This window comes from Drosophila melanogaster, chromosome 3R (genome assembly GCF_000001215.4).
Source record: "Drosophila melanogaster chromosome 3R".
NCBI classification, from domain to species: domain Eukaryota; kingdom Metazoa; phylum Arthropoda; class Insecta; order Diptera; family Drosophilidae; genus Drosophila; species Drosophila melanogaster.
The window spans coordinates 6,087,422-6,115,351 of record NT_033777.3 but is presented as its reverse complement, the minus strand read 5'-3'; the positions used below and the strand labels follow the sequence as shown (position 1 = coordinate 6,115,351).

The 27,930-nt window shown below is 41.8% G+C and overlaps 4 protein-coding genes and 1 long non-coding RNA gene across 7 annotated transcripts; 4 read left to right on the top strand and 1 right to left on the bottom strand.

Moving 5' to 3' along the window:
- Nucleotides 1-3,049: 3,049 nt before the first annotated feature.
- Nucleotides 3,050-3,681, top strand: Obp83g (Odorant-binding protein 83g). Its single transcript, NM_169126.2, has 2 exons — nt 3,050-3,165; nt 3,229-3,681. The coding sequence occupies exons 1-2, from the start codon at nt 3,106-3,108 to the stop codon at nt 3,607-3,609; spliced, it is 441 nt and encodes a 146-aa protein (NP_731043.1). The 5' UTR covers nt 3,050-3,105; the 3' UTR covers nt 3,610-3,681.
- A 636-nt stretch (nt 3,682-4,317) lies between these two features.
- Nucleotides 4,318-5,710, top strand: Obp83ef (Odorant-binding protein 83ef). Its single transcript, NM_169125.3, has 2 exons — nt 4,318-4,394; nt 4,887-5,710. The coding sequence occupies exons 1-2, from the start codon at nt 4,344-4,346 to the stop codon at nt 5,571-5,573; spliced, it is 738 nt and encodes a 245-aa protein (NP_731042.1). The 5' UTR covers nt 4,318-4,343; the 3' UTR covers nt 5,574-5,710.
- On the bottom strand, nt 5,619-7,218 carry Obp83cd (Odorant-binding protein 83cd). Its single transcript, NM_141355.3, has 3 exons — nt 7,115-7,218; nt 6,722-7,051; nt 5,619-6,083 (listed from the first exon to the last, which is right to left on the bottom strand). The coding sequence occupies exons 1-3, from the start codon at nt 7,163-7,165 to the stop codon at nt 5,736-5,738; spliced, it is 729 nt and encodes a 242-aa protein (NP_649612.1). The 5' UTR covers nt 7,166-7,218; the 3' UTR covers nt 5,619-5,735.
- A 3,270-nt stretch (nt 7,219-10,488) lies between these two features.
- lncRNA:CR44929 (long non-coding RNA:CR44929) lies at nt 10,489-13,394 on the top strand. Of its 2 annotated transcripts, none has more exons than NR_125082.1 (2): nt 10,489-10,600; nt 13,064-13,394. It is a non-coding gene; the product is annotated as a long non-coding RNA:CR44929 (long non-coding RNA). The 2 variants fall into 2 exon arrangements; NR_125083.1 differs by lacking the exon at nt 13,064-13,394 and adding an exon at nt 10,694-11,274.
- A 1,070-nt stretch (nt 13,395-14,464) lies between these two features.
- On the top strand, nt 14,465-26,553 carry Gasp. Of its 2 annotated transcripts, none has more exons than NM_001104224.2 (5): nt 14,465-14,642; nt 20,332-20,541; nt 20,660-20,848; nt 20,915-21,125; nt 25,659-26,553. In NM_001104224.2, exons 1-5 carry the CDS (start codon nt 14,600-14,602, stop codon nt 25,711-25,713), a joined length of 708 nt encoding a protein of 235 aa, NP_001097694.1. In that variant the 5' UTR covers nt 14,465-14,599; the 3' UTR covers nt 25,714-26,553. The 2 variants fall into 2 exon arrangements, with proteins under 2 accessions (NP_001097694.1, NP_649611.2); NM_141354.3 differs by lacking the exon at nt 25,659-26,553 and adding an exon at nt 21,678-22,349.
- The last annotated feature ends 1,377 nt before the right edge of the window (nt 26,554-27,930 follow it).

Genomic DNA, 27,930 nt, shown 5'->3' with positions numbered 1-27,930 from the left:
TGGCCCCGCCTGGGGAGCAAGAACTGGAGCCCCTCCCGGTTATTGGAGGAGCGCATTGGCTCGCAAGTGTTCTTCTTTGTGCTGCACTTTTGACCGAAGGCCATGAAATTTTATTGTTTAGTTTGCTGGCCGGGCAAGGCATGCGATATGCCTAAAAATGGCTGCCAGCCGGATATCCTGTGGCACACGGCCGACAATTGAATTTACATTTGGTTGTACTCTGCCGGAGAGAAGACAAAAACACTCAGAGCATGGTGCGCTTTTTGCTGGCAACTTTCTGGCATTTGTTTTGGTTGTCCTGTTGTTTCGGTGTCTCTTTTTAATTGAACTGGAAGTTGTTTGTGCTCCGGACGACACCCTGGGACAACAATAATGAAATTCTACGATGTTTTCTCGCTGGCCAGCGGGGCGTCGCATCTGAATACTTTAAAGTCGGGCGTGGCAGCTGCCATTTTCCGATTGAAATGGTTCAAAATCAATCAGGAACTGACCTAATTATAATCTGCGTAAATCCTACACAAAACACACCGCAGCTCTGATTTTGTTTGCGCTGTTTTTTCAAGTAAGGTCTGTTAGTAGTTGGTTTCCATTACCGAACTGGCCAGCTCATGTGGTTTTCCTTTTTTCAGCTTTCTAGCTGAAAAATCAATTATGCCCTGACTGGTATTTAATTAAATATGGCTGGAATTTTTTGTTGACTGCATATTAACGCAATTATTGGGGGGCACCAATGGGCTTAGGTATTTTATACGCCCATTCAGAATTTTTTGCACGCACCCAAATATTCCTCGCCCACGGCAGGTGGTAAAAAGGATGCGGATGAAATGGTGATCGGTCCTGTGCAAAATGCAATTGTGAAGCGTTTTGCAAATATTTTAGCACTTTTAAATAAATACAAGCCGGCGGGGCAGCTGCACTTTGGTGCAATTTATGGCAGCCGAAGTTAAAACGAAAGCCAGGCCAAAAATTGCATTCACGTTGGACATAGAGAAAACCGTGGACTGCGAATGGAAATGGAAGGTCCGAGCACCCTGTGTGCTCAAATATTTATTTTAAATTTCTGCTCTGCACAAACATTTCCGTTTTGTTTTTTATTTCCCACAAGGAGGCTACCTCTGGCTTCCGGTCAATTTCGACGCTAGTACGAGCGGGTAAACAAGGGCTAAGCTACAATAATGGTGTTTTGGAATAGAGAATCCGTAATTTAATTTCATAGTTCATATTCGAAATTCGGCAGTAAAATTACATCAGAAACGTTTAGGGAAATCGCTTTTAATTATTATCTGCAAAGACCTTTGTTCTCACCGATAACGTAATTTTTAAATGAACATTTAAATTTAACTTCTGCCAAGTCATCTTCATGCTGCGACTGGATTTTAACCAATTACTCGGCTAAAGAGCCTGGATTTCTTTCACATATTGAGGTATCAGTTTACTCTTGCGATAATCTCGAGTAATCACATCGGTCAAGGTTAGACCCTTAGGAGCCCCTTACTTTTGTGTCCATCCAACACGCAGGTTGCACTCGAAGAAATTCAAAAATGTTTGATGCTTGATAAGAATTAAATATTATATTTATGCAATTTGAAAAATGTATTCAATAAAAAATAAAATTATAAGTCACTTAACGTAAGGCTTAAGGTAAACCCGAAATTCTTAGATGCAATTTTCCCATTAAATCATCTAGAGTAAACTATACGTTTTTTCAGTCCATTTTATTGGTCATCGAGTTCTTCTGGATGGCTGGATGGGTTATAGAGCCCAGGCCAATGTCATTGACATGCCCCGAAAGTAAAAGCCAAACAAACAGACGTCGCTCGAGGGCCACGATGGGGCAGGATGTTTGGCTGAGTGGGCAGATGGCCAGATGGAACCGGATCGCAATATTGCGACCTGGCCGAAAGACCCCTTTGCAATCTGGGCAATAGACCGCAATATTCCACAATACTCCACGAACTGCCGTTAATTACACAAAAGTCTGTTGAGCTGCCAAATTGGTCGGTAATAAATAAATTCAATTGAATAATTTATTTAATTTATTTTCGGGGGCTGCAGGCCAGCGCGTGACACAAAAAGCAGTAAACAACAAAATTTTGATTTGGTTTTTTTTTTCACTACGGACCTCCTGCGTGTGGCAGGTGGGAAAATAAATGTGTGAAAAAAATTTGTCCGGGATGCGGAATTGTGCAGGAAGCTGACACCGAGGTGTTAGAATTTGGTGCAACGAAAAAGGCAAGTAAGGCGAACAACAAATGGCAAACGGAGCACAACACATTTTTCAGAGCCACACAAATGTGCCGCACAGGCCAAGTGAATTTGTGGAACGAAAACAAATCGTTTAATTGGCTTAAGGAAAACGTAACCATTATACGCTCGCTCCGTTGCGATTATATAACCGTCCATATCCCAGCTCGGCCCAACAACGAAGCTGCTGACAGCGGCGTTGACTGCGACTTGACTTCGATTCGAGTTGGGATTCGGAATCAGGTAAACCAGTTTGCTTTGCTCGTTTCCCTCTGCCCGCTCTGCGACTGCCCCACTTAGCCCAGCTCCGGCGATCTGTTTGCTTCGTTTTTGAGAGCAACTGACGCAAGGGTGCCTCACCACCAATCACACCACACACCATACACCATACACCACAAGAGCCAACACCGTCGCACCACCGACCACTGCGCACCACTTAGCAACGGGTTTGGTGTGCTAGCACAGTGAACTTTGGCTAAAAAGACTGGTCGACATTACCCCAAGCTGAAATAGCATTCACTACCAATACTAAATCATAACCTGTAAATTATTTGTAACTATTTTTTTTTATTTACCCCATTTAGACTGCCTGCAATAATAATAACTAAGTGTTCCCTTTTACAGATTAACATGGTAAGATTATCCTAGATTAAGATTATTACCAACATCTTATTTAAAAGCAACTTTAGCGAGACAGTTAACATAGTTATACTGTGGCCAACTCCAGTCCACAATCTGGTCCAACCCGAGAAATTCGTGTGGGCCGTCGAGCGAGAGCATATAAGATAATGGAAAATCTTGGCGCGACTTAGTCGCTAACCCGTCGGCACATTCGCACTTGAGCCCTCGTCCGAGCCAGAAATGCAGTCCCAATCCCTCCTGCTGATCGTTGCAGCCGTTGCCACGTTTCTGGTGGCCCAGGTCAGAGCCCAGTGGTTGCCCTTGCTGATGGAGGTAACTCCTTAACCTCGCCTTATTTTGCAGACTACGGCCAAGTTCCTGCTGAAGGACCACGCCGACGCAGAGAAGGCGTTCGAGGAGTGCCGTGAGGACTACTACGTGCCGGACGACATCTACGAGAAGTACCTGAACTACGAGTTTCCCGCCCACCGGCGCACCAGCTGCTTCGTCAAGTGCTTCCTGGAGAAGCTTGAGCTGTTCTCGGAGAAGAAGGGATTTGACGAGCGCGCCATGATCGCCCAGTTCACCTCCAAGAGCAGCAAAGACCTGTCCACGGTCCAGCACGGCCTGGAGAAGTGCATCGACCACAACGAGGCCGAGTCGGATGTCTGCACCTGGGCCAACCGAGTCTTCTCCTGCTGGCTGCCCATCAACCGCCACGTGGTGCGTAAGGTCTTCGCCTGACCTGAATGTGATATAATACACTGTACGCCTTACAGGATAATGTAGAAATAAACATTTTTAGTTTTCAGATATATTTTCTTTTGTATTACTTATTGAATTTAAAGTTTACCCTACAAAGAAATGTTTTCCCCTTTTCATTATGTCATTTGATGTAAGTACTAAATACAATTTCAGGATTTTGGGATTTTTTTTCTACATTTTAATTAAAATGTAATTTAATAATGCTTACTGGGAACTAGGAAACTCTTGTTCAATTAACATAGGTGCAAAAATGTTCCAAGTGTGACGATAATCAATTGCTCCGTATGACGGTCTATTATATTTAATCGCTTCGCAAGGGAGGAGTCTGTTTCGCTCCACCCTCCATCCATACTCAACAAATCTTAAATAAGCATTTTGAGTAATTGCACAGCAAATAACCTCCAAACTTTAATTGCGTTGCTTAATATATTTTTGCCCCACCTTTTCAGCTTTCTAAAATCTAAGTACGTACACATACTCGTATCATGTAGCCTGAGTATAACTGACCTAGACCAAGGCGATCGGGCCACGTGCTACTCTGTCCTGTGCATCCACATCCACTCTCCGGCGGATGAAGAGGCATTCGTTGACCCGCCGACTTAATCACGACTTGTTGATAACCTCCACTCCAATGCATCGTCGGCGCTGATCATTGACTCCGCCCGGGCGGATGTTTTCGAAGCTAGTTCAGTTTGTGCATTGCCCGCAGAGAGATGAGTTCCCCTCGTGCGGTTCTAGTCAGCCTGTTCCTGATCTGCAGTCAGGTGAGCCCCCACAGGATTCAAAAAACAAAGGGGTGCTCTTTGCGCGGTTACCAAATTCTTCCAAAATTCTATTTTTGCTGCTGGGATAATTAAGACAAGCACAATCGACCAAACAATAAGTGCTACAAGCATACAGGAAAGTGAAATTATTTCATTCACTTTATGAAGACCTCATGTTTTTTTTTCACCTGCAAATCTATTCCAAAACAATCAGTTCAAACAGTTCAATATATATAGAGTAAATAATAACAAGATCGGCATTATTTAATCAAAGACTCTTATCAATACATGACTTTGTTAGTACGCCACTGAAATTTTTATTAAGAGATTGTGCCAATTGAGCACAGCTTCCGTACATAAGAGATAATTGACATCTGGATGTGAAAGTGATACAAGCCTTTTAAAAATGGTCTAGGAAGGAGTTTGCTGGCGAATTGCTTAAAGCTCATTTTGCGTTGGAACCAACAAATCAATGTAACTTGTACTTTCCAGGCACTAGCTGACCTTTCTGGTGATGCCCAGACTCTGGAAAAGTGCCTGCGGCAACTTAGTTCGCCGGAGAGCATTGCTGGCGATCTTCGAAAGCTGGAACGGTATTCATCTTGGACGCGGGAGGAGGTACCTTGCCTGATGCGCTGCTTGGCCAGAGAAAAGGGCTGGTTCGACGTGGAGGAAAACAAGTGGAGGCTCAAGCAACTGACTGAGGACCTGGGCGCCGATGTCTATAACTACTGCAGATTCGAGCTGCGCCGGATGGGGTCCGATGGCTGCAGCTTCGCCTATCGGGGACTCAGGTGCCTGAAGCAGGCCGAGATGCATGCGGGCACCAGCCTGAGCACACTGCTACAGTGTTCCCGCCAGCTGAACGCCACCAACGTGGAGCTGCTGCAGTACAGTAAGCTGAAGTCAAAGGAACCTATTCCCTGCCTCTTTCAGTGCTTTGCGGATGCCATGGGATTCTACGATCCCGATGGAAACTGGCGGCTGGAAAACTGGAAGCAGGCGTTTGGGCCTTCCGGAAATGAGGATCAGTCTTCTGGCGCTGACTACAGTGGCTGTCGACTAAGTGGGACTCAGCGGGAGGTGGCGCTAAGCAAGTGCTCGTGGATGTACCATGAGTACAAATGCTGGGAGCGAGTAAATGGGAATAAGCTAGTGGAGGACAACGAAGAGCAGTAGTATTAAATTAATGGGACACTTGTCAATGTCAAAAATTAATAAGCACATTGTAAGATCTATATATTTCAAAATTCGGAAATATTATCTAGACAAATGAAAGCATACTTTTATCATTAAATTAGTATGTAATCATTTATAAATTTTGCTTACAATAATAGCTGCCTAAACAGCCATCGCGTAGCAGGTGAACTGTTTGTAATATGTGGCACATCGGTCCCTGCCGCGGTGCCGATGGCAGGTCCTTATGCGAGCTCCTTTGGCCGGAATGCCCAGGTTTTGCTTCATCGCCTCCAGTTTCCAAAGACGCGTTTTCTCCTCGAAGATATGCAGCTTGTCCACGAAGCACCGGGTGAAGCACGGAATCGGTTCATTGACAGGATAGTAGGCGAAGGCATCGAAGCTCTTCCACTCGTCCTGGTGGACATCCTGAAGGCAGTCCTTCATTGCATCCTTGGCCGACGGGGATATGTTTGGCATGTTGTCAATAACCGTGAACGGGTGGCTTTCCATCTGTAATATATTAAGTAATGTAGTGTAAATACGCATAAATAGTAATATTTAAAAGCATAAACAATTTTTAATTGACGGTCGATTTCCCTACTCAGCTAGTAAGAATCGTTTCGAAATTTAACATCAAAATAGTAAAATCAACATAAAAATCTAATCATTTTTCAAAAATGTGAAAGTGGCAGAATTGGTCGTATTGGTAGTAGAATAGAACCTGAGTAATAAATCGGTACCTTCTAGCTTTAATGGTTAGCGATGTCTTAACATTTGTATGGACGGTCGGAAGGACAAACAGAGAGAATGTCCTTTTACTCTACAAGTAACTGGTATAAATAGCCTGATTACATTATGACAAATAATGATTCATGAATATAGGAGATATGTTATACAACAGATCTATTATAGTAAGTACATAGCATTTTTTCAAGAGAACTGTGTATATACGGATGGTCAGAATTCTTTCTGCACGCGTTTAATTGAATTGGTCCAGTTTTAAGCAAATGTTCCAAAGGGAGCTTTTATATGTAATAAAGCACCCGGTAACGATGGTTAAAAAAAAACTTTGGTTAAACTCCTTAATACTCCTTTGGTATCTGGTACCATCACCTATGAAGATCAGTGAAATTCAAATGCCTACTCACGTTGGTGATGCAGTGGAAGCCCTCGTAGGCATGTTTGCAGCTGCTCTCGCCTGATTCGAATGGCAGTTCCAATTTCTTTCGGCAGGCTTCGTAGACGGGTCTTCCAAAGACGCCCACAATTCCGTCCTTATTGAAGCCCGTTAAGTTATTGTAAAAGTCGAACATCTCGGACAAATAGCAGCGCGTGAAGCAGGGGATTTCCTCGTAGCTATCCGACCATTCCTTGAATCGTTCTAGACGTTCGGCATTTTCCGCAGTAAGTCCGCCATAGTTTTGGATGCATCTGTTGATGGTCTCGCCTTCGTGCTCCAGAAGGGCCAGGCCTTCGTTCTAACCAGTATTTTGTATTAAAATACTGTTAAAAAGTTTCCAATCAAAAGTCTTCTTACTCACCAACGAAAGGCATAGACATAATGCTATTAATATTCCACTTTTCATCTGCATTGCTAAACAATTCTCAATATTCTAGTAGTTTCCTGCACGTTCTTTGCTTGATTAAATACTGAAGCTTCAGCAAAAAAATCATCTACCACCTCGCTGCTGTTAGGCATTGCACACTTAAAGAAAATATGGCAACCAATGGGATTGAAAAAATAATGAGGGCTCCAATATATGGAGATCTAAAAGAAAATACAATCCTAATTAGCTATCCATAAAAAACATTTTCACATATATTATTTATGTTCATTTGATGCCCTATGGCGGATATACAGTACTATAGTTTAACTGATTTTTCTTTGTTCTACTTAGCTGACTAATCAGTAACTCACTTTCCGGCTCATTTATTTTTAAAGAAAGGCAAATCTAGCTTTCAGTAATTACTATTGTTTGCGGATAAGGGTTATAATATACATTTTATGAATTATTTGCTGGGAAGCTCAGTAAGTAATAAGCACATACGTTGCACAAAGGCTTTAAAGATTTATTTCCAGTGGTCTCCTCTGTCCCTACTAATAGATAACCCCATTTTCGACTCCCTCAAGTTCAAGCCAAAGCTTCCCAAAACTTTGATGATAAGAACGCACTGATCAAGGTGCCTCGGTCGAGTTTTCAAAACCCGATTGCGCAAAGAACCTCCGCGAAGATTACGCAACTGTCACAGATCGATGGCGATGGGCCGCCAGCTGCTCTGTTGCATTTTTATTGATCAACACCTGCCAATGGGGCCACAGAAATAGTCACTGGGATGGTGCAGCTATTGAATGCCGTTAATTGATTTTGTGTTTTTGTTTTGGCATTTTGCCCAGCCACTTGTCGGGCTTTTAATAATGTCGTTTCTGGTCGGCCGGCTTGTAAAGGAGCGACATCGTCCCACTTTACGCATTTTTGAGCAACCGGATTCGGGTTTTGGGTACCGAGTTGCGGTCTGTAGGTAAGCGAAACATGTTTAACAAAACACGTCGCATCATCCCAACTCGATGAAGAGGTCTTCATCGACGCAATTGCAAGTGGGCAAAATATCTTCAAAGTGGTTCTGCCAGATCGGCCAAACAGTCAACAAAAACAACCGCCGCTGCTTCCACGAACCCGAGACACGGAGAAAAAAGGGCATTAAGTTTGAAGTTATATCTTAACTATTCCGATATATCTCCGATATTTTTACAATCTTTTCACCAGGAACCCATGTGAGCTCATATCATTTTCCGCTTTGTTCCGATTCTGGTTCGGGCCAAACCTATTGATATGGTTCCAGTTTGCGAACCGGTTCGGGTTTATGCTAAAACGAGATTCCGGTTCGATTCATTACTTAAAATATTTACAATACATAGATAATTTTTTAAAATAAACAGTAATTAAGTTTTTATTCTTATTGCATAACCAACATAGTAGTGGAGCAACAGCAGAACCGGCAAACGTATTTTAAAAAATAAAAATATTATTAGGTTGACTTTTTGTACTTAAAATAGATGTGTTATATCCAAAAAAAAAATTGAAATAGCTGTAGTTAGGCCATTATTGAGTCATTTGTATTTTTGCAGCACTCAAGAAAAATTTGTTTCCGTGGACGTTTCCCTCACAATTTCTTCGCAATGACCTTGGCTCGTTTTCTTGCGTGTTTGGCCGTAAAATTATAAATCCAGTTTTCGATTTCCTCTCTTTTTTCACTCTCGCACAGTCGCAATTTGAACAAATTTTCGTTGTATAGTTAATTGTTTTTCCCCGCCGCCAGTTAGCAGTTGCCAAACGGCTTTCGATGGGGCAACCGTGATGACAACGATGACGACACAGCCCAGCACCACCACCACCATCACCACCGAGCTACAGAAATCAGAGATCAGAAATCAGAAATCAGCACCAGCAGAAAACTGGACTGTCCGGTAGGAAGATGCGTTGCAGTCGTGCCTGACCTTTGGCAATTCGAAATGCAGTGAATGCAACTTTGGCAACGATCGGTGTGCGATTTCAAAACGATCCCGAGTTGGTGTTTAGCATTTTCTGAACATTGAGCTCGGATCAGCAAAGATTTGAATAGGTTTTGAATACATTTTTAGGTAGGGCTGCGACCTGTCGCATTAATTCAGCTTTCTTCGCCGCCAGACTCGCTAAATTTATTGAGAAGCTGAAATTTCAAAGCGCTGCCTTTGTGTCCGAGTTTTCAAGGTTATAACCCAGTTTCTGCCAGGGCGCGTTCATTCGATTCGCCGCCGCGTTGTCTTCTTTTTGGCAACAGTGTTTTATGGTGAGAAAGAAACTGGCACTGAAACTGAAAATGTATCTGTATCTGAAACTTAACGAAAACGAAAATCGAATTTATTTACCGGTCTTTTGATAAAAACTGAGATGATTGGGCGATAACAATGGACTGTCCTTGGCTCCGTTGGGAACCGACCGAACTTGCCCCTAAATGCAGGCCAGCTGCGTTTAATGACATTTACAAATTGGGCCTGGCAAATATAATTAAAAATACATCAGGGTTGTGCAATTTTCGGCACATTTCGCATGCAAATCAAATCTTCACTTAACGGGGTGGCTTCTGCTTTCCAGCTTTCAGCATTTCGACTACTCGCTTATTTGGGATCTGGTTTCGAGGGTGCCATTGCCACGTGAAATGGCCATAATTAAAAATACATCTGGGCGTCATGTGGATTTTATGTGTGTCCAAGCTGCCCCGAAAACAGTACCGCAGCCGAAATCGAAAGTGAGCTGGCGAAACATTGAAGAAGTCAACAACCTGTGCGTGTTTGTTGCCTTCAATGTGGTCCAAAACACACAGCTCATTAACTTGGCATCTTAGGTGGGAATTAATTATGCAGATTTATTCATTGTGTTGCGATTTCAAGTGTGGTAAAATGCAGCCCGCCTAATGAAGGTGTGTGCTTCCAATGATGATGATGATGGGTTGATGGGATGATGGCTTTTGTGATTTGGGTGGTGGCTGTGCCCAATTGGGGAACACCCTGAAAGCTCTTCCACTCAACTTAAGTTCAGTTCGGTTCAGTTTTTGATCTGACAAATTAATCTCCGACGAAATCGGCCTGTCTTCCGCCCTGGCAGAAACATTAGCCTCTGGAAGTAAGCACTTTTCAACGGATTTTCGATTTTGAAAGTGAATTTCACTGATCATTGACCTCGGACTGTGGTTGCGTGTAATCGGTCGAGACCGAGGCCTGCCACTTGGGGATTACATAAATCCGAAATTAGTTAATAAATGAAAACTGTGAGCTGTGAAATGAGAAATAAGAAACAAGAAATGCTTTTGTTCGATATATTGAAATCACGCCGTTACGTTTCGATAAAACGCTGTGCTGCTGCAACTCCGGCTGCAGTTTTTCACTGACCCGCGGCTTTCGGTCTACGTTCATTCAGTTGGCCAATGAAATTGGCTTATGTAAAATCACTGCCATTAACGTAGTGACATAAAAATCAACGGAAGATAAGGTGAGCAAACACTTAAGTCAATTGTCAGGCCTGCGAGCTAAGTTAACGTTTGTCCAATAATTATCTTGTTGCTAAAATTATGAATTACTGCAGAGTGGTCGTATGGTCATGGGTCCAGCGTTAAGGTCTCCAATTAACACTGATTAAAACGGATGACTCGGGACCTACCTTAAGAAATTTTCAATGTCTTTCCTAATTACTGCTACTTACTGTTTTTAGAGTTTATATAAGTTTATTTAATACTGAACTCAATTGTCCTTTTGAAGCTCGCAATAATAAGAAATTTTAGTAAACGGATAAGTACTAAAAATAAAGTACGGGTATTTACTTAGATATTTATACATATATTTTAATACATTTTAACGAAAACGTTCGTTTCTGTTAAGCATAAGTAATACATATTGAATTCGACGTATTGCATTTTTTAGAAAACAGTTTTTACTGCAAAGTCGTCATACGAACTAAGAGATCCAAGGAATGATCTTAGATTAATGAAAAAATTGAAAATTGGAAAAACTTTATTGCAAAGGAGTCTGAAATCATAGAAAGTCTAATGTCATCCATGTAAATATTGTTTAATTTTTTTAATTCGTTTAAAAATTTAAGTACAATATATGAAAATTGCTATGGAATGAGATGTATATGAGTATTTGTTTATTTGTTTATTAAAGTATGAATACTTTTATGCCGTAAAAGTTATGCACTTTTACGCAAGCAGTTAAACCTAAATACAGAATTGTTATACATGCCTTTTCTTTTGATCAATATCTTCCGAATCTTGTCAATTAGTATTCCCACTGTAGATACACAGTTTTCCTTGGTCAAGTTGACCTAGACCTTGCAACTAGCTTAGTATATCGGGCATTTGCATGTAACCTTAGCCAGGCTCTGTTGATATTACGCAGTCACTCCACCTTCGCAGGTGATATCGCGGTGACACCTAGCCTCCCAATGCAATTAACGGCCCGACTTTCCACCACACCCTCCGAATTGGGTCGAGACATTCCGATTTTAATGAAGCGGCAATTGCAGGGGTACACATATAAAAAATAGGCATAATTAAATGGAAGCCGTTCTAACGGGTTGTGAGCGATTCAAAAGATTCCAGTCACGAACGCGACTCGACGACAAATTACCGTTTCACAAATGCACTTGCCAAATACCCAAGAACCCGCTTAGCCAAATAAGCCAGATTAAAAATAATCCACCGATCGCAGCGTATTCACAATCACTCAGGCAACGAATATCTGTAAGCTATATCTGTATCTGTGAGCTACAAATGGCATGCACTTACCACGTGTTTTAAGGAGGAAATGGGCAAAGGGAAGGGAGTGTGTGGTTCAGGCCAAACAACTTTTCTTCCGCGTTGCACATGCGATGGCGATGGCGTTTGCAGACTACTACAGACTACATACCACATACTACAGACTTCAGACTGCAACCGCACCCACCCACAAATGGCCCGCTAAAATCAACAATTAAAACCGCTCACAATCTCCCGCCTGCATCTGATGCAATTTTAACATTTTTCGAATGCTTTTTTAATTTTGCGCTCGCAAATTACTATGCTAGTTTCAACTGGACAACAGACAGCAGAGTTTCGAACTGGCATAATTTGGCATTCAATTGGATGGCTACGCCTCGCTGCAAAAATTGAGCTTAACAAGAGCCACGAATACAGCTGCATAGGCAACTAGTTTCTAAACGTATATATAGAGATAGAACCCTAAATAACTAGGCTCCCGCTCTTGAAACAAAAGCAAGAAACGCTAACTGGGCTATGAGTAACCACTCCGAACTGCTATTGAAAGCGAAAGCATGCTGGCAAGGTAGCTGGCTTGTTTTTACTGCTTTTGCTGCAGTTGGGACCGCTGTGCCGCTTTTGCACTTCTGAAACTGGTTCGCTGTCTGGACATGTAGGCAGCCAACTTAAAGTCTTCTAGCCTCCACTTCAATAACACCCAGGCCCAGCCAACTCGACTCGCCCGAACTCGACTGAGCTCGATCCCAGCACGGAAAAAAATTATCAACCATAACCTGTACAGACCACGTTTTGACCAGTCATTGGTCAAAACTCACGTAAAGTGAAAATTGGCTACCCCAAACTACCTCTGTAAAACTCGCGAATTCTTGTTGTGTATTTTGTTGGAGGAATTTTCAGCTACTTGAAATAGCCAAATCTAATTTATTTTGAATTATTATCGCAATAATAATTACAACCATTTTACTGCTCATTAGACACATCAGTTATAGTCTGACTAAAATGCCATTCAAAACAGAATATATAAGAAGATATTTATTGATACAAAATTTATGGTGGACTGTATGGTGTTTTTAGGATCCAATTCGATTGTTCTTCATTGTAAGATTTATGTTACAGGTAGTAACTGATTGCAAAGTGGACTGTCGTCCTCACACTTCTAATAGAGTCTAAAAGTTCATCCTTTCACATTTTTTTTTCAGTGTTCCCAGATCGACTTGCCATCATCGTCAGCTGTAACTTTTTTTCCGCAGTCTGTGAGCTGGATGTAATTTCATATTCTTTCTGCATTCCGAAACCTTGAATCACATTTCTTGCTATTAATTGCACACATTTTTTGCGATTTTCCTTCTTGCCACTCGAAGGCGCCGCTGAGTGGCTGCCGTTGAGCGCCGAGCTGGGTCAGATTTAATAGCTACAACACATCCAGCAAATAGCAGCCGCAGCAAAAACGACTGGCTGACTACCTTTTACTGGCACGCACTGCATTCGAGATGACGGCCTGTTTTAAATGCCAGCCAGTTGAGTGACTATGGGCTAAATGGCTCTCCACTTTTGTTTATTTTTATTTGCTCGGCGGGCGGGGCGCGGCGCTGGATATCGGTGCATAATTCGATTTGCATTGCCGGCCATCGGTTGACCATCGCATTAGGAAATCAAGCTAATGGAGCTGATTAATTTTAAGCTATGAGTTTTGTTTGCAACAGCCAACGGCGGCGTATACTCGATTTTTATTAAAAATTGTATATTTGGTGAACAGAACATTTTAGTACCATTTAAATGAATTTCAAATCAACTCATTTTTGATCAGTTTCCGTTACTATAATGGAGATAATTTCTATCTTACTTAATAACAAATAACAACAAGGAAAATCGTACAGGTTAAGTTATCCATTCCATTCCAACCTATATGCTTCTTATAATTTATTGGAAGCAGATGCAGCATTGTCGTCTGGAAAACAATTAGATATTGATAAATAACTATGTATTATTAGTAAGGTGAAGTTCAGCCATGAATATATAACGATATAACTTTTGGATTGCTAGATGCCGTGCCCTAGCCGTGATTAGTTGCAGATACAAATTGAATGCTAGTTGCGCACTCACACAATCACACATATACTCGCGCACACACTGTGCTGTTAACTTTTTCAGGCAAAAATTCCATTTGCAACCCCCACCTTAAAAAAGTACATAAAAAATATGAAAGAAAAGAAAAAAATGCAAAGCGCAGGCAGCCGGAGTTTGAAGTAAAAAAAGATCAATTGACAAATGGTTTGCGCCACAAAACAATAGACGTCGACGTCGACTGCGACTGCGGCTGCTCTGCCAGCGCAGGCAGCGCTGCATACCAAACAGGTAAGCTGAGGTAAATAAAGGTAAGCTAGGTGGGAAAGGCCAGAGAGAGTGAAGGAGAGAGGTACGCCACGCAGCAAGCGAAAAGCTGGCTGCTACGAATACCGTTGCAATGCCGCTGCCCGCGGCGACGCAGAAGCCGACGTAAGCGCCGCTGCGCCAACGACGGCAGCGACGTTAACGTGTGGATTGTTCGCGACGTTGCGCATGCGCAGCGGTATAAAAAGCTACCGCTCGACGAAAACCACACACATTTCAAGTCGCGGTGCCAGTGGAGCGCAGTCAGTTCAGAGTTTTTGAGCTTGAATTTCAGTCTCAGTTTTTTCAAGTGCGGTTCCGTCGGTCCCGATCCCAACTAAAATACAAATAACTACACTCGCAAAATGAAGAAGTTTCTCGTGGTGTTTGTGGCATTATTCGGAGCCGGTATGTATCTTTAGCTAGCTAAGTGAAATGAAGAAAAAAGAAAGAGGAGCGGCCAGTGGAAAATGCTTTTCCGCTTGCGCAACATAAAGGACACTTGAGTGCTGAATATCAGTGTGCAAAAATCGAGAGTGTGCTTGTGCAACGACGGGTAAATCAACTATCACTGCTCCACTTTTACCAGCGATCGAAGCTGAAACTGAAGCTGAATCCAAATCGAGATCGAAAAGCGAAAAGCCAAATGCTAAAAAGAAACGAAACGAAACGAAAAGCGAAGCCAATCAGAGGGAAATGCCATTGAGCAAGTCCCAACCCAGGCTTAGTTTTCCACGCAGATATACAGTTTCGATTGCGATGCAGGGTATCTGTATCTGTATCGGTGTATCTATGCATCTTTGCATTCGATTCGATTCGGTTCGATTACATTACCTCATCGGAAAGCCTTAAAAGCTGGGAGAGGTTACAACAGCGACGATCGTCTGGCTCCGCTGCACCTCGATTGCGAAATTGGTATTGGTAAGGTAATCGATACCAAGATTCGAGCTGCATTAGATAACCAGCCAGTGCGCAGCCTCGGATTTCCAACTCCAATTTCGACTATGCCAAAAGGTGTGGTCAAGTCGGAATACGCCAATTCTGACATTGACATTGAAAAGCACTTTAGACTGACAACCGCCTCCTCAAAGATGAGATACAACTGGGCTAGGCTGGGGAATTTTAGCTACGCAACTATGTAGCCACTCCCCGAAAGCCAAATCCAAACCCGTTCGTTTTTTGGTTATTCAACCTCAAAATGCTTGCGAATTGCGTGCCATGCATTTTTTCTGCCAAGTCGTGTATGGCCGTAAAAAGCATTTCGCTACTCAATTTAATTACCAGCAATTTCCAAGTTATTAAACTTAACAACAGGCCGAAATATACGATATACCTCATATACCTCAGGCCATTTTGATGAGGAGCCGCCGAGCACTGCCAAGTTCAAGTTAGCATTAATTATGCAATGGCACTCGTCAGTTCACTCAAGTCTACTTGAATGTCTGACTTTAAGGCCCGACTTACCTTTAAGTGGTCGAAAATGTTACAACTAGGCCGCTAATCGCGACGATAAACAATTTAAGGGGGTCGGGAAGGGATGGGGGGGCAAAGATTTCCAAAAAACGAGAGCGCGCACAATAAATTTCCGCATTCGACTCTTGATTATTTTTCCCTTCTTGCGGTTCGGTATCAAAATCTAACACCAACCGCAGCTGGAAAAAAATGTGGCCAAAGACAAACAAAATAAATTGTGCCATTTTGTTTTTTTGTTCTTTTATTTTTGCTTTTTTGCTATTGCCACACAGGCAGCGGCAGCAAGTCACGCCTGAAAGGTTTTTATTTTGTGGCAACAAAATCAAATGAAAAGGGCCGACATGCAACTGGGCGTGCCGAATTCTATAGGTTGCATTAGGCCAGGCCAGCCAGCACACGCGCTCGGCTATCTATGCTGATTTATGGCCAACAGCGGGGAGGCCCAAAATACAACGCTTTTAAAACTCAATTTGCATGCCACTTTTGCCCGGGACAGTCGTGCCCTGAAAATCAATTTTTCTCAAAGCGCCAGCGTCGATGCGTTAAATTCGAAATAAAGTCAAACGTATTCAGCGGTAAATACACAAAAACCGGCTAAGTCTTCTTGGGCCAACATATTTATTGCCCGATATATGACAAGTATCAGCAATTGGTGATTTCTAGTGACATAGACAAGTCGGAAAACATAGTTATGCTGCAACAAAATTTGACTTATATTGATCGCGCTTACAAGGTTTCGTAAGCTGTGCTTCGTCACTACGTCGACTCCCTGCCACACTGTTGTAAAATATAACATAACAAATATTAGATATTTCAACGGTAAATAGTTTTCATATATCTTGTGTTTCAAATCTCGTAAACATCATCGAATCGGTTGAGTATTTTTTTTTGTTTGCGCACTTTCCGGGCAACACAACAAAAGCGACTATCAAGTAATAGACAAACAATAGACCGAACAATCCAAATACAGATTAACCCACATTCGGACACCCGGCCCACAACAATGTGGGCAAATATTTAAATATCATTACGATGTTGTCAGCGCAGCGTATGCAAAAACAGTTTTTGGAAGACGGCAACATTTAGCGGAAATGCTCGAGTGCCGTTGTTGCCGGGCAAATGTAAATACCTAGCGGGCCAAAGGCTCCCCAGCGAAACGTGCTTAAATGTCAGCAATTTTCTTGATTTATACGGCGGCGATGTCTTGCCAGACAAGAAGACAAACAGCGATAAAAATAACACCACGCCAGGCGGAGTTGCAAACAGCCCGGCAAATGATAGATACACACTTGTGCCGCCGAGTGCCTCCAAAAGGGGCAACCTGCGACTCTGACTGGGATTGTGGCTGCAACTGTAGGAGCAGGAGCAGGAGCTGGCCGCGATTATGGGTCCGGGTCCTTCATAATGCCTTTAAATTTGCCTGCTGGTATGCGAAATGCTAGTGGGCCGGGCGGGGCCGCCTTCCGATCGGGGTTCATTGCTCTGATACTGGTATTTATGGGCTGACAACTGAGTTGGCCGGCATGCGATGGGAATTTGTCATCATTTGCCACGTTAGGAGTATCTTCCCGGCAGGGCGACCTAAGATATGTAGCTTGAGATTGCGGATTGAAGATAAAAAGCATCGAATGCGAATCGATACGTTAGGGTCATGAATTATTGAAAAGCACGGGCATTTGGCTATTTCGCTAACGCACTCATTTGATAATTTCAAATTATGAATTCATTTACATCTAGACAGTCTGTCATTTGAGCAACACATAAATTAATTTCATTTAATCGAGCTCTGCGGAGTTTGTAATTTGTGCCAGAGCTGTGTACATTTTTGGTTAATTAAATGATTATGTTACTGGACGACCGGACGTACGAATGATAAACAGCGACCGGGGTCAGCCAATGCCAATGGTGTGCAATCAACCAATAAGACCAACACAAATGTCGGTTTAACTGTTAAATTGTCAATAAAAATGTATTATTTAAATGCACATAAACAGCCCCACATAGACACCCATCCGCATTGTTTGCGCCAAAGAAGCAAAAAATGTAATTAAGCTCTCCGCACTGATAGATAAACCAATTATGGCCAAACAGTAAATTAAATGGCCTGCCACACCAGGCAATCAGTCTAACTAGCTTATAAATAATTCGCTGGCTCACGTGGATTGCAGTGCAGATTGTGCCATGTATGTATGTACGTATGTACATATGTACTCCTATGCAGTACTCGCACACTCAAATTGCATTGGCATGCCGGTCAAACTATTTATTTTCAAGGTGCGCCGGGCAGCACCGCCGAGAACAAAAGACACCCGATGGGCCAGACTTTCAGAGTGGGTTAGTAGTCGGTCTAGAATCTGGCCGAACCGGTTCCCAACGAGAATGTGGGCTAGCTGGGCTCTTGGCTTTCGTTTTCGTTCGACTTGCGGTCTGCTCGAGGCTAATTTAGCCGTTATGTCATGTCAACAGAATCTCAACTCTTGTTAGATAATGGAAAAGTAGCGCGTGATATGTTTAGATGCTATCGGTTTCAGCTGAATTTGAACAGAGTGCTACGTATTTACTTTAAACTTCACTTAAAATTTTAGTTATTGCTAATAGCTTTTAAGAAAATAAAATGAATTCTCTAGAAAACAATACGATGATCAAAACAACCCGTTTCTGGAAATCTTTAAATACAAAGTGGTGATAAACACAGGAGCCAGATAAGGCACTTATAAATGTTGTTAGGAGGGAGTTTTAATTTAAAAAATAAAAACATCAAGTCCTTATTATAGTTCCTTGCCTGCTTGCTGCCACATTAGGCTTGGCAAAATATTGCGCATACGCACTGTGCACCAGGTGTCTCAGTAATTGCCTAGAAAACATGTGGCCAGAAGCGCACACAGCTATAAGTGCACAATCATCATGTGTACAAAGACATTAGGAGTGCGGTCCATTCCTGTGGCCGCTGCAGAAAGCAACTGGCCGGATTGCACTCTTTCCGCACAGTTGCAGGTGAAACAAAGTTGTTTCGCAGATGGAATGGCGAATGTTGCAGCTGCCTGGATAAGTGCTCGCCAATGGCTGTCCTCGAACCATGAAATGCCCGGCTAATTGATGTCGCAGACTAATACGAAAGACTCGAAGAACGGGGCTAATAAATTGGAATTCCTTGAATTTAAAAATATAACAAACCCGAGTGTTGCGATATTAAATTCAAATTTAAATTGTGTCTGCGAACAAACTGCGTAATTAACAAAATTACAATAAACAAATGCGAAGCGCAAAACGTAGACCGAGTAAACAATCAATGTTTTTTGCGACTCCGAGTTGGCTAAATGACTGCCTAAGCCAACCATTTATGTACGTATATGGCAATACAGCATTTATTCGCTTAAAATAAATACGCAGCGAAAATAACAGTTTTAATTAAAGTCCGCAAATAATTTTGTGGGAGCCGCAGTTTTGATTTATTCGAGGTTGTTCATGAGCCCCGGAATCTGCGCAAATGTAAAATTTGATATTTGATTAGTTTACACACAAAATGAAAATTGCATGTTGTTTATGCAGACCAGCGAACCAGTTGATTTTTCTATGTTTTTATTCAATTGTTGCATTCATGTGGTTACCCAGGCGCTTTGCACCTGCTTTTATGGCGCCCAACGAGGGTCCCTTTTGGCGCCCCACGTGGGGCCTGACCATGGACTTAGCCCACGGCTTAGGCAATTGATGCGCACTTTTGATTGAACATTGCACATTGGAAATGAAACGTGACCGCAACTCTGCGGCTTTGCAATTAGATTATCACAGACACACATACACATAAACGGGACACCAGCGGGCGAATTTCTTTTCAATGCCAGACTATACGTGGGTAATTATTTTTTGACTGCTGCCATTTGATTTTCCATCCCAGATATATAGAAAATGCGGGAAATACCGCATTAGTTAAATGTACAAATGCAATTTAGTTCGTTACGCCCTGCGGTTGCATTGAGCTCAGCTTCCACAAAAACAGACGAGGCCGCCGCATGAAGAGGAAAGGGGAATAAGTCCTTGGTGGCGCATTTCAGGTGCTTCAACTCCCTGTCACAGGGTTCGCTGTAATTCCATACCCAAAAACGAGGGAGAGTAAAGCATCGCACGAAACAAAAGTAAATGCAGTTGGCCCTGAGCTGTCAGCGATCTGTGTGTCTGCGACTGCTGAAAGTTGCCTTCGAGATTTATTGGCAACCGTCGTCTCTCTGTCAGGCATCAGACTTTTTAAAGTGAATGCCTTTTGGGCCACATGACGAACGGTCGTGCCCAACGTCATCATCGTCGAGTTCGTCTTGCCGTCATAATGATAATTACCATCTTGGATACGTGTGTATCTGCATCTGCATGGCTTGAGATTCCTTAATTCGTCGACGACTTTCCTTCGAATGGCTTTTTGTACGTTACACATTTACACATTTTCTGGACAACAATGAAAATGGAATTGTACAAATAAAGAGTTACCATTCCCTACACCTATGTATACTATAATTGCCACAATTATTGAAACAAGGGCACTTCTCACGTTTTATTTTACGCTACTTAATTGTAGTGGATTCTAAGTTTTAGCCAGTTTCTTATTTCTTGATTTTCATTGCATCTTTTACAGCTGTGGCCCAAAGTAGCTTTAAGTGTCCCGATGACTTTGGATTCTATCCACATGACACGTCCTGCGACAAGTACTGGAAGTGCGACAACGGCGTTTCCGAGCTGAAGACCTGTGGAAACGGTCTGGCTTTCGATGCCACAGACTCCAAGTACCTAACCGAAAACTGCGACTATCTACACAACGTGGATTGCGGCGATCGCACAGAGCTGGGTAAGTTTAAAGTAAATTAGGGAATAAACTAAGGTAAACAGCTCAATGAACGCTAAATTTTAATAACAAATTCTTACCATACACATTACTCATGAAATGTTATATTCCCATTGAACAGAGCCCCCAATTACCACCCCCCACTGCTCTCGCCTGTACGGCATCTTCCCCGATGAGAACAAGTGCGACGTGTTCTGGAACTGCTGGAACGGCGAGCCCTCCAGATACCAGTGCTCCCCCGGATTGGCTTACGATCGCGATGCTCGCGTGTGCATGTGGGCTGACCAGGTGCCTGAGTGCAAGAACGAAGGTGGGTTCAACAATCCAACTAGTGCTAAGAGACAAATAACTAACTATGACTATCCCCTCATTGCAGAGGTGGCCAACGGATTCTCTTGCCCGGCGGCTGGTGAGCTGGCCAACGCCGGATCCTTCTCGCGCCACGCCCATCCCGAGGACTGCCGCAAGTACTACATCTGCCTGGAGGGTGTGGCACGCGAGTACGGATGCCCCATCGGCACAGTGTTCAAGATTGGCGACAGTGATGGCACTGGCAACTGCGAGGATCCCGAGGATGTTCCCGGGTGGTAAGTTTAAATCTTTATTTTCAATATCTCCCTAGGCCGGCACTGTTTTGATGTGTCTTGCTTTGCACTTCGAACGCCAAAATAAAAAAGGTTAAGAGGTCATCTTGCTTCTATTTGGGGATACTAGGGATATTCGCCTGGAGACAAAAGCTTCAAAACAGTAGGAAATCTTACCAATACTTTTCAATGCAAATATGCTTACTTCGATATAATCTCATCGCAATCAAATCAAAAGATTCAAAAAAGGTTCCAATATAATAAATATGCAAAAAGTTGCTGTAAAGCTTCAATTATAAATATATAATCCCTCTTAAGGTGCAGACCCCTTCAAATATCCTTGGATATGACCTTTCGATGTCCAGCATTCTGAATCAAGTTTGAGGTTTTCTGGCACGCTTACATCACTAAGCACCTATCCCCACACCACATAAAAGTCTTAACTTTCACTATCCACTGTCTATACTCAACACATATCACAACCACGTCTCACTTATCCATATCTCTGGCCTATTCTTACATATCTCTTTACCTTGGTCCCATTTACTATTACAGTGAGGACTACTACGGCGATCTGGATTTGAAGAGCATCCGCAAGAGCGAACTTCTAGCTGGACTGAACAGTGAAGGTCGCACTAAGGGCGCGCCAAAAACCAAAGCTGCCTCCTCCTCCTCATAAACATAACATCTACAACAAGAACCTACAACTTTAACAACAATAACTAAACAACAACAGCAACTATAACTACAAAACAATACAACAAGATCAATCAACTCAGATACCCCGTTCCCATTCTGCCAAAAATCCCCCACATCACAAATCAGATTAGAATCAAAAGATAGAACCTCAAACCGAAATTCGTACCACATCAAGAACTATTTTCCTGCCATTTTCGAACTTCTCAGTTGACTCCTGTACTGTGCTTCTAATTTATGAATCTATAAATCTCTCTCGTTTCGTCTGAGTCAAACATTGCTGTCTCTTCATGTTTCCGTTTTCAACAAGTATAAAACACATCGAAATTGCCACGCAAATTCAGGCTCGAAGAACTAACACAAAATTTTGTAAACAAAATATAGAGAACATCGAGGAATGAAAGAAATCGTTCAATATGAAGCGTAAAATTTAGAGATTTGTACATTTAAGTGATCCTTGTTTATAAGATTATAATTTTATTTTATACATAAAAACGAAAAACAACAAAAATATATAAAGAAAAAAACAATACAATTCTAATTTTTCTCTCACTTTCTCTCCTATTTGAAAGCCTTTAAACACATTAAAGTGCATTCAAGATTCCAGAGAAAACAATGATAGGTAGGTTAGCTTTTGTTTTCCACACACGCATTAGGGGAAGAAATGATAAACAGCGTACTTAAATATTTTTTAACACCAATTATTCAATATTATCAAATCAGCTTCCTTGCCCACTTTTTGTGGAGTCTAAGTTATACTAGTTTAATGATGGACTCTTAATTTTTTATAAGAATTTTTGGCATATTCTTATAAAAAATGTTTAACTGAGAAGTAAGTATCGTGTGTTTAGTAGTAGGAAACTTGACAAATTCGATTTTTTTTCTTCGCTGTCGTTAGAGTCTGTAAATAATAAGTAAACATAAAACTTTGCCAGTCATATTTGCGGCAAATGGGAAGTTGTCTGGCATTTCGAGGCGGCCAGGAAGTCTTTGCCTTCGTCGCCGTTGACGTCTTTTCAAATGCACAAGAACTTTGTTAATTATTCATTAGATTCTATAAACAAAAACGCGATACAAAAACTTTAAATGAATTTTCAAATTATCAACACAATTGCAGGCAGAACCAGCCATACACACAGCCTTACAAGAAGCGAAGGGAAATGGAAAATGGGAGCGGGGACAGGGAAACCGTGGGCAGTGGCACCTCGATAAAGGTCCTGGAGGGGCCTGGAATCGGGTAGGGCTTCCTTTCGCCCCCACTCACAAAAACTCACAAAAGCTGGTAACTTTAACTTTTGCCTCTGTGTGTGAATGTCTCTCGCTGTATGGGTGAACCTGGGCTTGTGTGCATTTATGGCGCACTGGAAAAAAGTTTTAAAACTAATTAAATAAAAATTATAAAACTATACAAACTCGAGGCACAAGTTGTCGCAAAAGGGCATTTCCTGCTCTCTTCTGTCTGTATGCGTGTGCTCGTGTATGTGGCCGAGCTGTGTGTGTGTCGCATAAGCTCTTTTTGGCATAGAAAAGCCGCGTAAAGAGCTCTCGGAATTTTCGGGCAAATATGAGCATAAAGTCGCCTGCATCCATTCAGTTTGATGTTCCTCTTGGCTCTTGGCTCAGCTCTTAGTGCCACTAGCCACTCCCCGATGTCCTTGGTCCTGGGAGCCACACACCGACCGCTGGATGTCATCTTTTACTTTAATATATTTTGGAATGCTCTCGTTGTGGCTGCGGGTTGGCAGTTAAGTGCAGCAAGTAAGCAATCTTCAATTAAAAGTTGCTGCTTATCCCATTTCGCCATAAGAATCCTGTGTATCCTGCTTATGTTTGTGGCTAACTGAGCTTAGATCCAAAAAAAGGGACTCAAACGGATAACGCACAGCGTACATACAAGTGTAAACAAAAATGATTTAACATTAACAAAATTACACCAATGTCCAGAACTAAAGTAATTGAATCACTAAGAGAAAAGTTTGTAGACAAGCATTTGGTAAAAACCAAAAGGGTAAACGTTTCATTAGTAATGAAGTCTGCTTAAATATGCATGGTTTTATTCACTATAGAGGAGTAAGAGTATTAAAAAAATATTATTATATGTTACTAACAGGCTGTTCAAGATTTGTATGTAAATGGTCCCACCAAACCAAACAAGCTTTTCATTTGTTTACCTTGAAGTCGAAATACACGAACCTATTTTAAATTTACAACTTTTGTAATTTGATTCGTAATTGCCAAACCCATTTTAAAGTTTTGGTTCCAAGGACCAGCTGTTGGTTTAAATTCTCCGTGCACAAGTAGTAACTGGGCAGCAGTCTCCGGCCAACCTCAGTGCAGACACGAGATGGGGAAAGGACTGACGAACAGGCACTGTGTGCGTAACAGGATAGTAACTCTTGATGGATAATAGCCAACGGACTGCTCTGTGAGGATGTCCGCCTGGCAATGAAATCCTTTTAACATTTTGACTCTAATTAATTTTAATGATGATATAAACGCAGAGGCAAAACATAAACTAGAGCGCAGAGGAAAAAGTTATGAGTCGGCAACGGCTTGTCAATACAGTTTCATATATATATATATATATATAAATATATATATATAATCATGGACGGGGGCGGGGCTAGAAGTCGGATAGATCCCGGAGGGATCCATGGTGGCAAAGAAATACCCGAAAAAAATGATAAAAGTAAATAGAAGAAAACAATTTTGGACCACTAAACAAGAGCCATATTTTGCAGCTTACGCCCCCTCACTGGTCATCACCCCACCACCACCACCCCCCCCCCCCCCTTACCATCATGATCCGCATCTTTATCAGGGCAGGAATAAGCCGCTACATTTATGGTGCTGACTTCTCAACAAGGACCCAGAGCTGTCCTTGGTTTTTGGTCAATTCCATTTAATTTAATTTAATAGCCTTGCGCTTTTTGTCATTCGCTGCCCAGATCCGCAAACACAGTGCGCATTTTATATGTTCGAGTACACATAGAGAAAGGGAACGTGGACATAAATAGTTTTGATTTTTTCTTTATAAAAAATGCTCAATAAACTTGTAAGAAACTATATTGAAAACGCCTAGTTTTCCGCATTTCTCTTTCTCTTTCTCTTTCTTGTCCAAAAGTAGTTCATATGTACCAAGCCGTAATAGTTTTGCTCTTTTTTCAAGTGTAATTGACCAAGGGGGGTGAGGGGACATGCATGTCCTGGTAGCAAAAGCGTGTCTTGCCTGCTCATCGCCATCACACTTGTCCTTGTTGGCTGCGCTTTAAAGGCAATTTGTTGTTCGCTGATAATGTTGTTATTGCGGCCAGAAGGCAACCCAACCAGCTAGCGTCTTTTAATCCTTGGCGTCCTGTTGCTTTGCTCTGTCTCAGTCTTCATCGTCCTTTTGCCCCGCCGTTCGCGCTATTCCATTTTATCTGGCCAAGCCACAAATCCTTGTGAGCGCGCTGAGCCCCTCTCGTCGTTCGCAGTGCTCGTAACAAGATTTTAACAATATTATTTTTAATTACGGTTTTAATAAATATTTCCTTTGTCAATTTACAACACAAACCGGGGAGCTGCTCGGGACTTAAGAAAAAAGGCAGGGGGAACACAAACAGAAGTCGGACGCATAAAAATAAAATTCTTTTCGTTACCTAATCAAATTCTCCTGACTTGTTAACCATGTACATACATGGCATAAATTCCTCGGAGCGTGACTGGCAAGAGACAAAACAATTTAATTAAACAAATCAGAGCCGGGCCAAGGAAACCCCTGAAACGAAAATTTCCCTTTGAATACTATTTAGCAAGAATTTTTATTTATTTAATACTTCCCGTTTCTGCTTTTTACAGCGAGGATTACTATGGCGATGTCGACCTGAAGGCTCTGAAAAAATTGGGCTTTTAAGAATATACACGGAGGCCCATAGAACACACACAAAATTTAAGTCACGGTAGTAGAGGTCTGAAAGTCACTGCAGAAAGGCAAGAAGAGAGGCGCAACAAAAGGAGCCAAAGGATGACGAAGGATCAGAAGGAAACCACAATAACAGTGGGCTTAAATGCTTGCCACACGTACACTCAGAACAATTTTCGAGCTTGAATATATAATTCAGGAGTGCAATATTCCGGAGAATGACTCTGACAAAAAAATAACATTTCTGTTCTAATTTAGTTCATTCAGTTACGACTGTTTTTTATTTTAACAATATTTTTCTAACTTCATTCAAAACAAATACTACAAAAAGAGTATATATCTTGAGTCAAGCATGTTAAGTGAGAGATTTCTAACAGTGCAAATACAGAGATACACAAGCACACACATATTACAGGCATAAAAAGTAAAGTATGCACTTAGAACACATATCTAAGAATCGTACAGTTGCTTTTAAAGACTGAACACAGAATAGACCCAAAAACAAGCCGACGGACAAATAGTCGAAAGTGCAATTAAGCACCTTTAAGTTGAAGTAATAATTAAAGTATCCAATCACATTAGCTCTGAATTGAAGACCCTCTTGCGTCGTGGGAATTCCAAGAAACCTTTGATGTGCCGGCGGCGAATTCCGCGTATTCCACGGTTACCACAGTGGCCGCAAAGTCAAATTTAACTTATTTAACAAAATACTCACGAAACCACACACACAGATCGCCCATGATTACCAGACCCTCTAATAACTTCAATGTATTGTACATAAATAGAAGCAGTTTAGGACTTAAGTGTAAATCATAAATAAAATAAAGTTTTTTCTTTTTAATTAAATTTTTTAGTTGTATTCATTTTCAGCCTTATTTTTTGGATTTAGATCAAAATAAAAAAGTAAGAGCCAAAATTTTAAATAGGTTTAGGTGTTTTTTACATACAAACGCAACATTGTTTAACTTAGTTCTGCTTTAAAATAAGCTGGGTAAACTTACCCTTAAAATCTTTGCCACTCTTCATTTTCCCTCCCAATGGTCAGAGATTATTAATGGCACAAACAAACGACAGTGTTATCAGCATTCTTAACTGCTTTTATTTTTCACAAAGCTGTTTTCATATACATAGTTTAATCAGTTGAGTAGAACTTGGATTTTTAATTTGGCTGATATCCAAAGGCTCTTGGCCACAATTTACTAGGCATCGTTGCTAACCGCAAAACACAACACGCATACGCACTGTTTGCCAAGCAAATAGCAGCAAATGCCTTAAGCCAAAAAACAAGTAAATAAACAAAGCCCTACAAAATATACAAACTCACACAAAATTGATAATTATTGGAGACTCGACTCGGATTCCAAGCTTCTGGATACAACAATGCAGGCGATGCACCCAAAGGCCGAAAGGGGGCGAGCAAGAACGAAAGGGGCGGGGCCAGGCCGGTCAGAGGGCAAGCTCTAACGACGCACAAGTGTAACATTAGCCTATGAAAAGATTGAAAAGCGGCTGCAACAAAGGGGAATGCTGCATGCTGCAACGGGAAGACATGCAGTTGCATGTTAATTGAAATCAATAAGTGGAACACACAACCACCGCCAGCAAATCCCACAGCACCCAACGCGCCTCGCCAGGCTATCAATAAGTACACTGATAACAATTTCACCAGCTAATTCACAATTTTGAAATAAAGCCGATTTAAGCCTAAGTATTTTGGTACATAGAAACGCAAATACTTTTATCTATGCTTTTCTAGCTTTATAGAGATTCCGTTTAACATAGTTCATTTAATAAAATGAATCACGCTCTAGCATCATTTTATGCCAAGCTAATCGTTTTGGGGTCGCTTAATTTTCTTCAATGCATTTGTGTGTGTGTGAGCGTGTGGTCAAAATGGCTCCCGAACCAAAAGCAAAAGCAACAATGGACAACAGGAAGAGCAGCAGCAGCCGTAGTAGCAACAACACAATGGTTAGTTATCGAAGTAAATGTGGTAAAGTAAATTATTTGCCCAACGGCTAATGACAATGGCATTGGCCACTACGACAACAGCAACAACATATCGACCCATCGAAGTGGCAACAACTGCAACAATCACATATCCTTTTTATTTATTATTTAGGCAGATGGCTGTTGCATTTTTCCCATTGCCAGCTGCTGCTACATTAGTTGTGGACTTGGACAGACGTGAATTATGCATTGTTATTT

What these genes read in the sequence shown, in the direction of transcription:
- Obp83ef (NM_169125.3), top strand. Translation starts at nt 4,344, where the DNA reads ATGAGTTCCCCTCGTGCGGTTCTAGTCAGCCTGTTCCTGATCTGCAGT. An exon ending in TGTTCCTGATCTGCAGTCAG is followed by an intron (nt 4,395 to 4,886) that starts GTGAGCCCCCAC and finishes TGTACTTTCCAG; the next exon opens with GCACTAGCTGACCTTTCTGG.
- Obp83cd (NM_141355.3), bottom strand. Translation starts at nt 7,165, where the DNA reads ATGCAGATGAAAAGTGGAATATTAATAGCATTATGTCTATGCCTTTCG. An exon ending in TATGTCTATGCCTTTCGTTG is followed by an intron (nt 7,052 to 7,114) that starts GTGAGTAAGAAG and finishes AATACTGGTTAG; the next exon opens with AACGAAGGCCTGGCCCTTCT. An exon ending in GCTTCCACTGCATCACCAAC is followed by an intron (nt 6,084 to 6,721) that starts GTGAGTAGGCAT and finishes AATATATTACAG; the next exon opens with ATGGAAAGCCACCCGTTCAC.
- Obp83g (NM_169126.2), top strand. Translation starts at nt 3,106, where the DNA reads ATGCAGTCCCAATCCCTCCTGCTGATCGTTGCAGCCGTTGCCACGTTT. An exon ending in CCACGTTTCTGGTGGCCCAG is followed by an intron (nt 3,166 to 3,228) that starts GTCAGAGCCCAG and finishes CTTATTTTGCAG; the next exon opens with ACTACGGCCAAGTTCCTGCT.
- Gasp (NM_141354.3), top strand. Translation starts at nt 14,600, where the DNA reads ATGAAGAAGTTTCTCGTGGTGTTTGTGGCATTATTCGGAGCCG. An exon ending in CGGCGATCGCACAGAGCTGG is followed by an intron (nt 20,542 to 20,659) that starts GTAAGTTTAAAG and finishes CCCATTGAACAG; the next exon opens with AGCCCCCAATTACCACCCCC. An exon ending in GCCTGAGTGCAAGAACGAAG is followed by an intron (nt 20,849 to 20,914) that starts GTGGGTTCAACA and finishes CCCTCATTGCAG; the next exon opens with AGGTGGCCAACGGATTCTCT.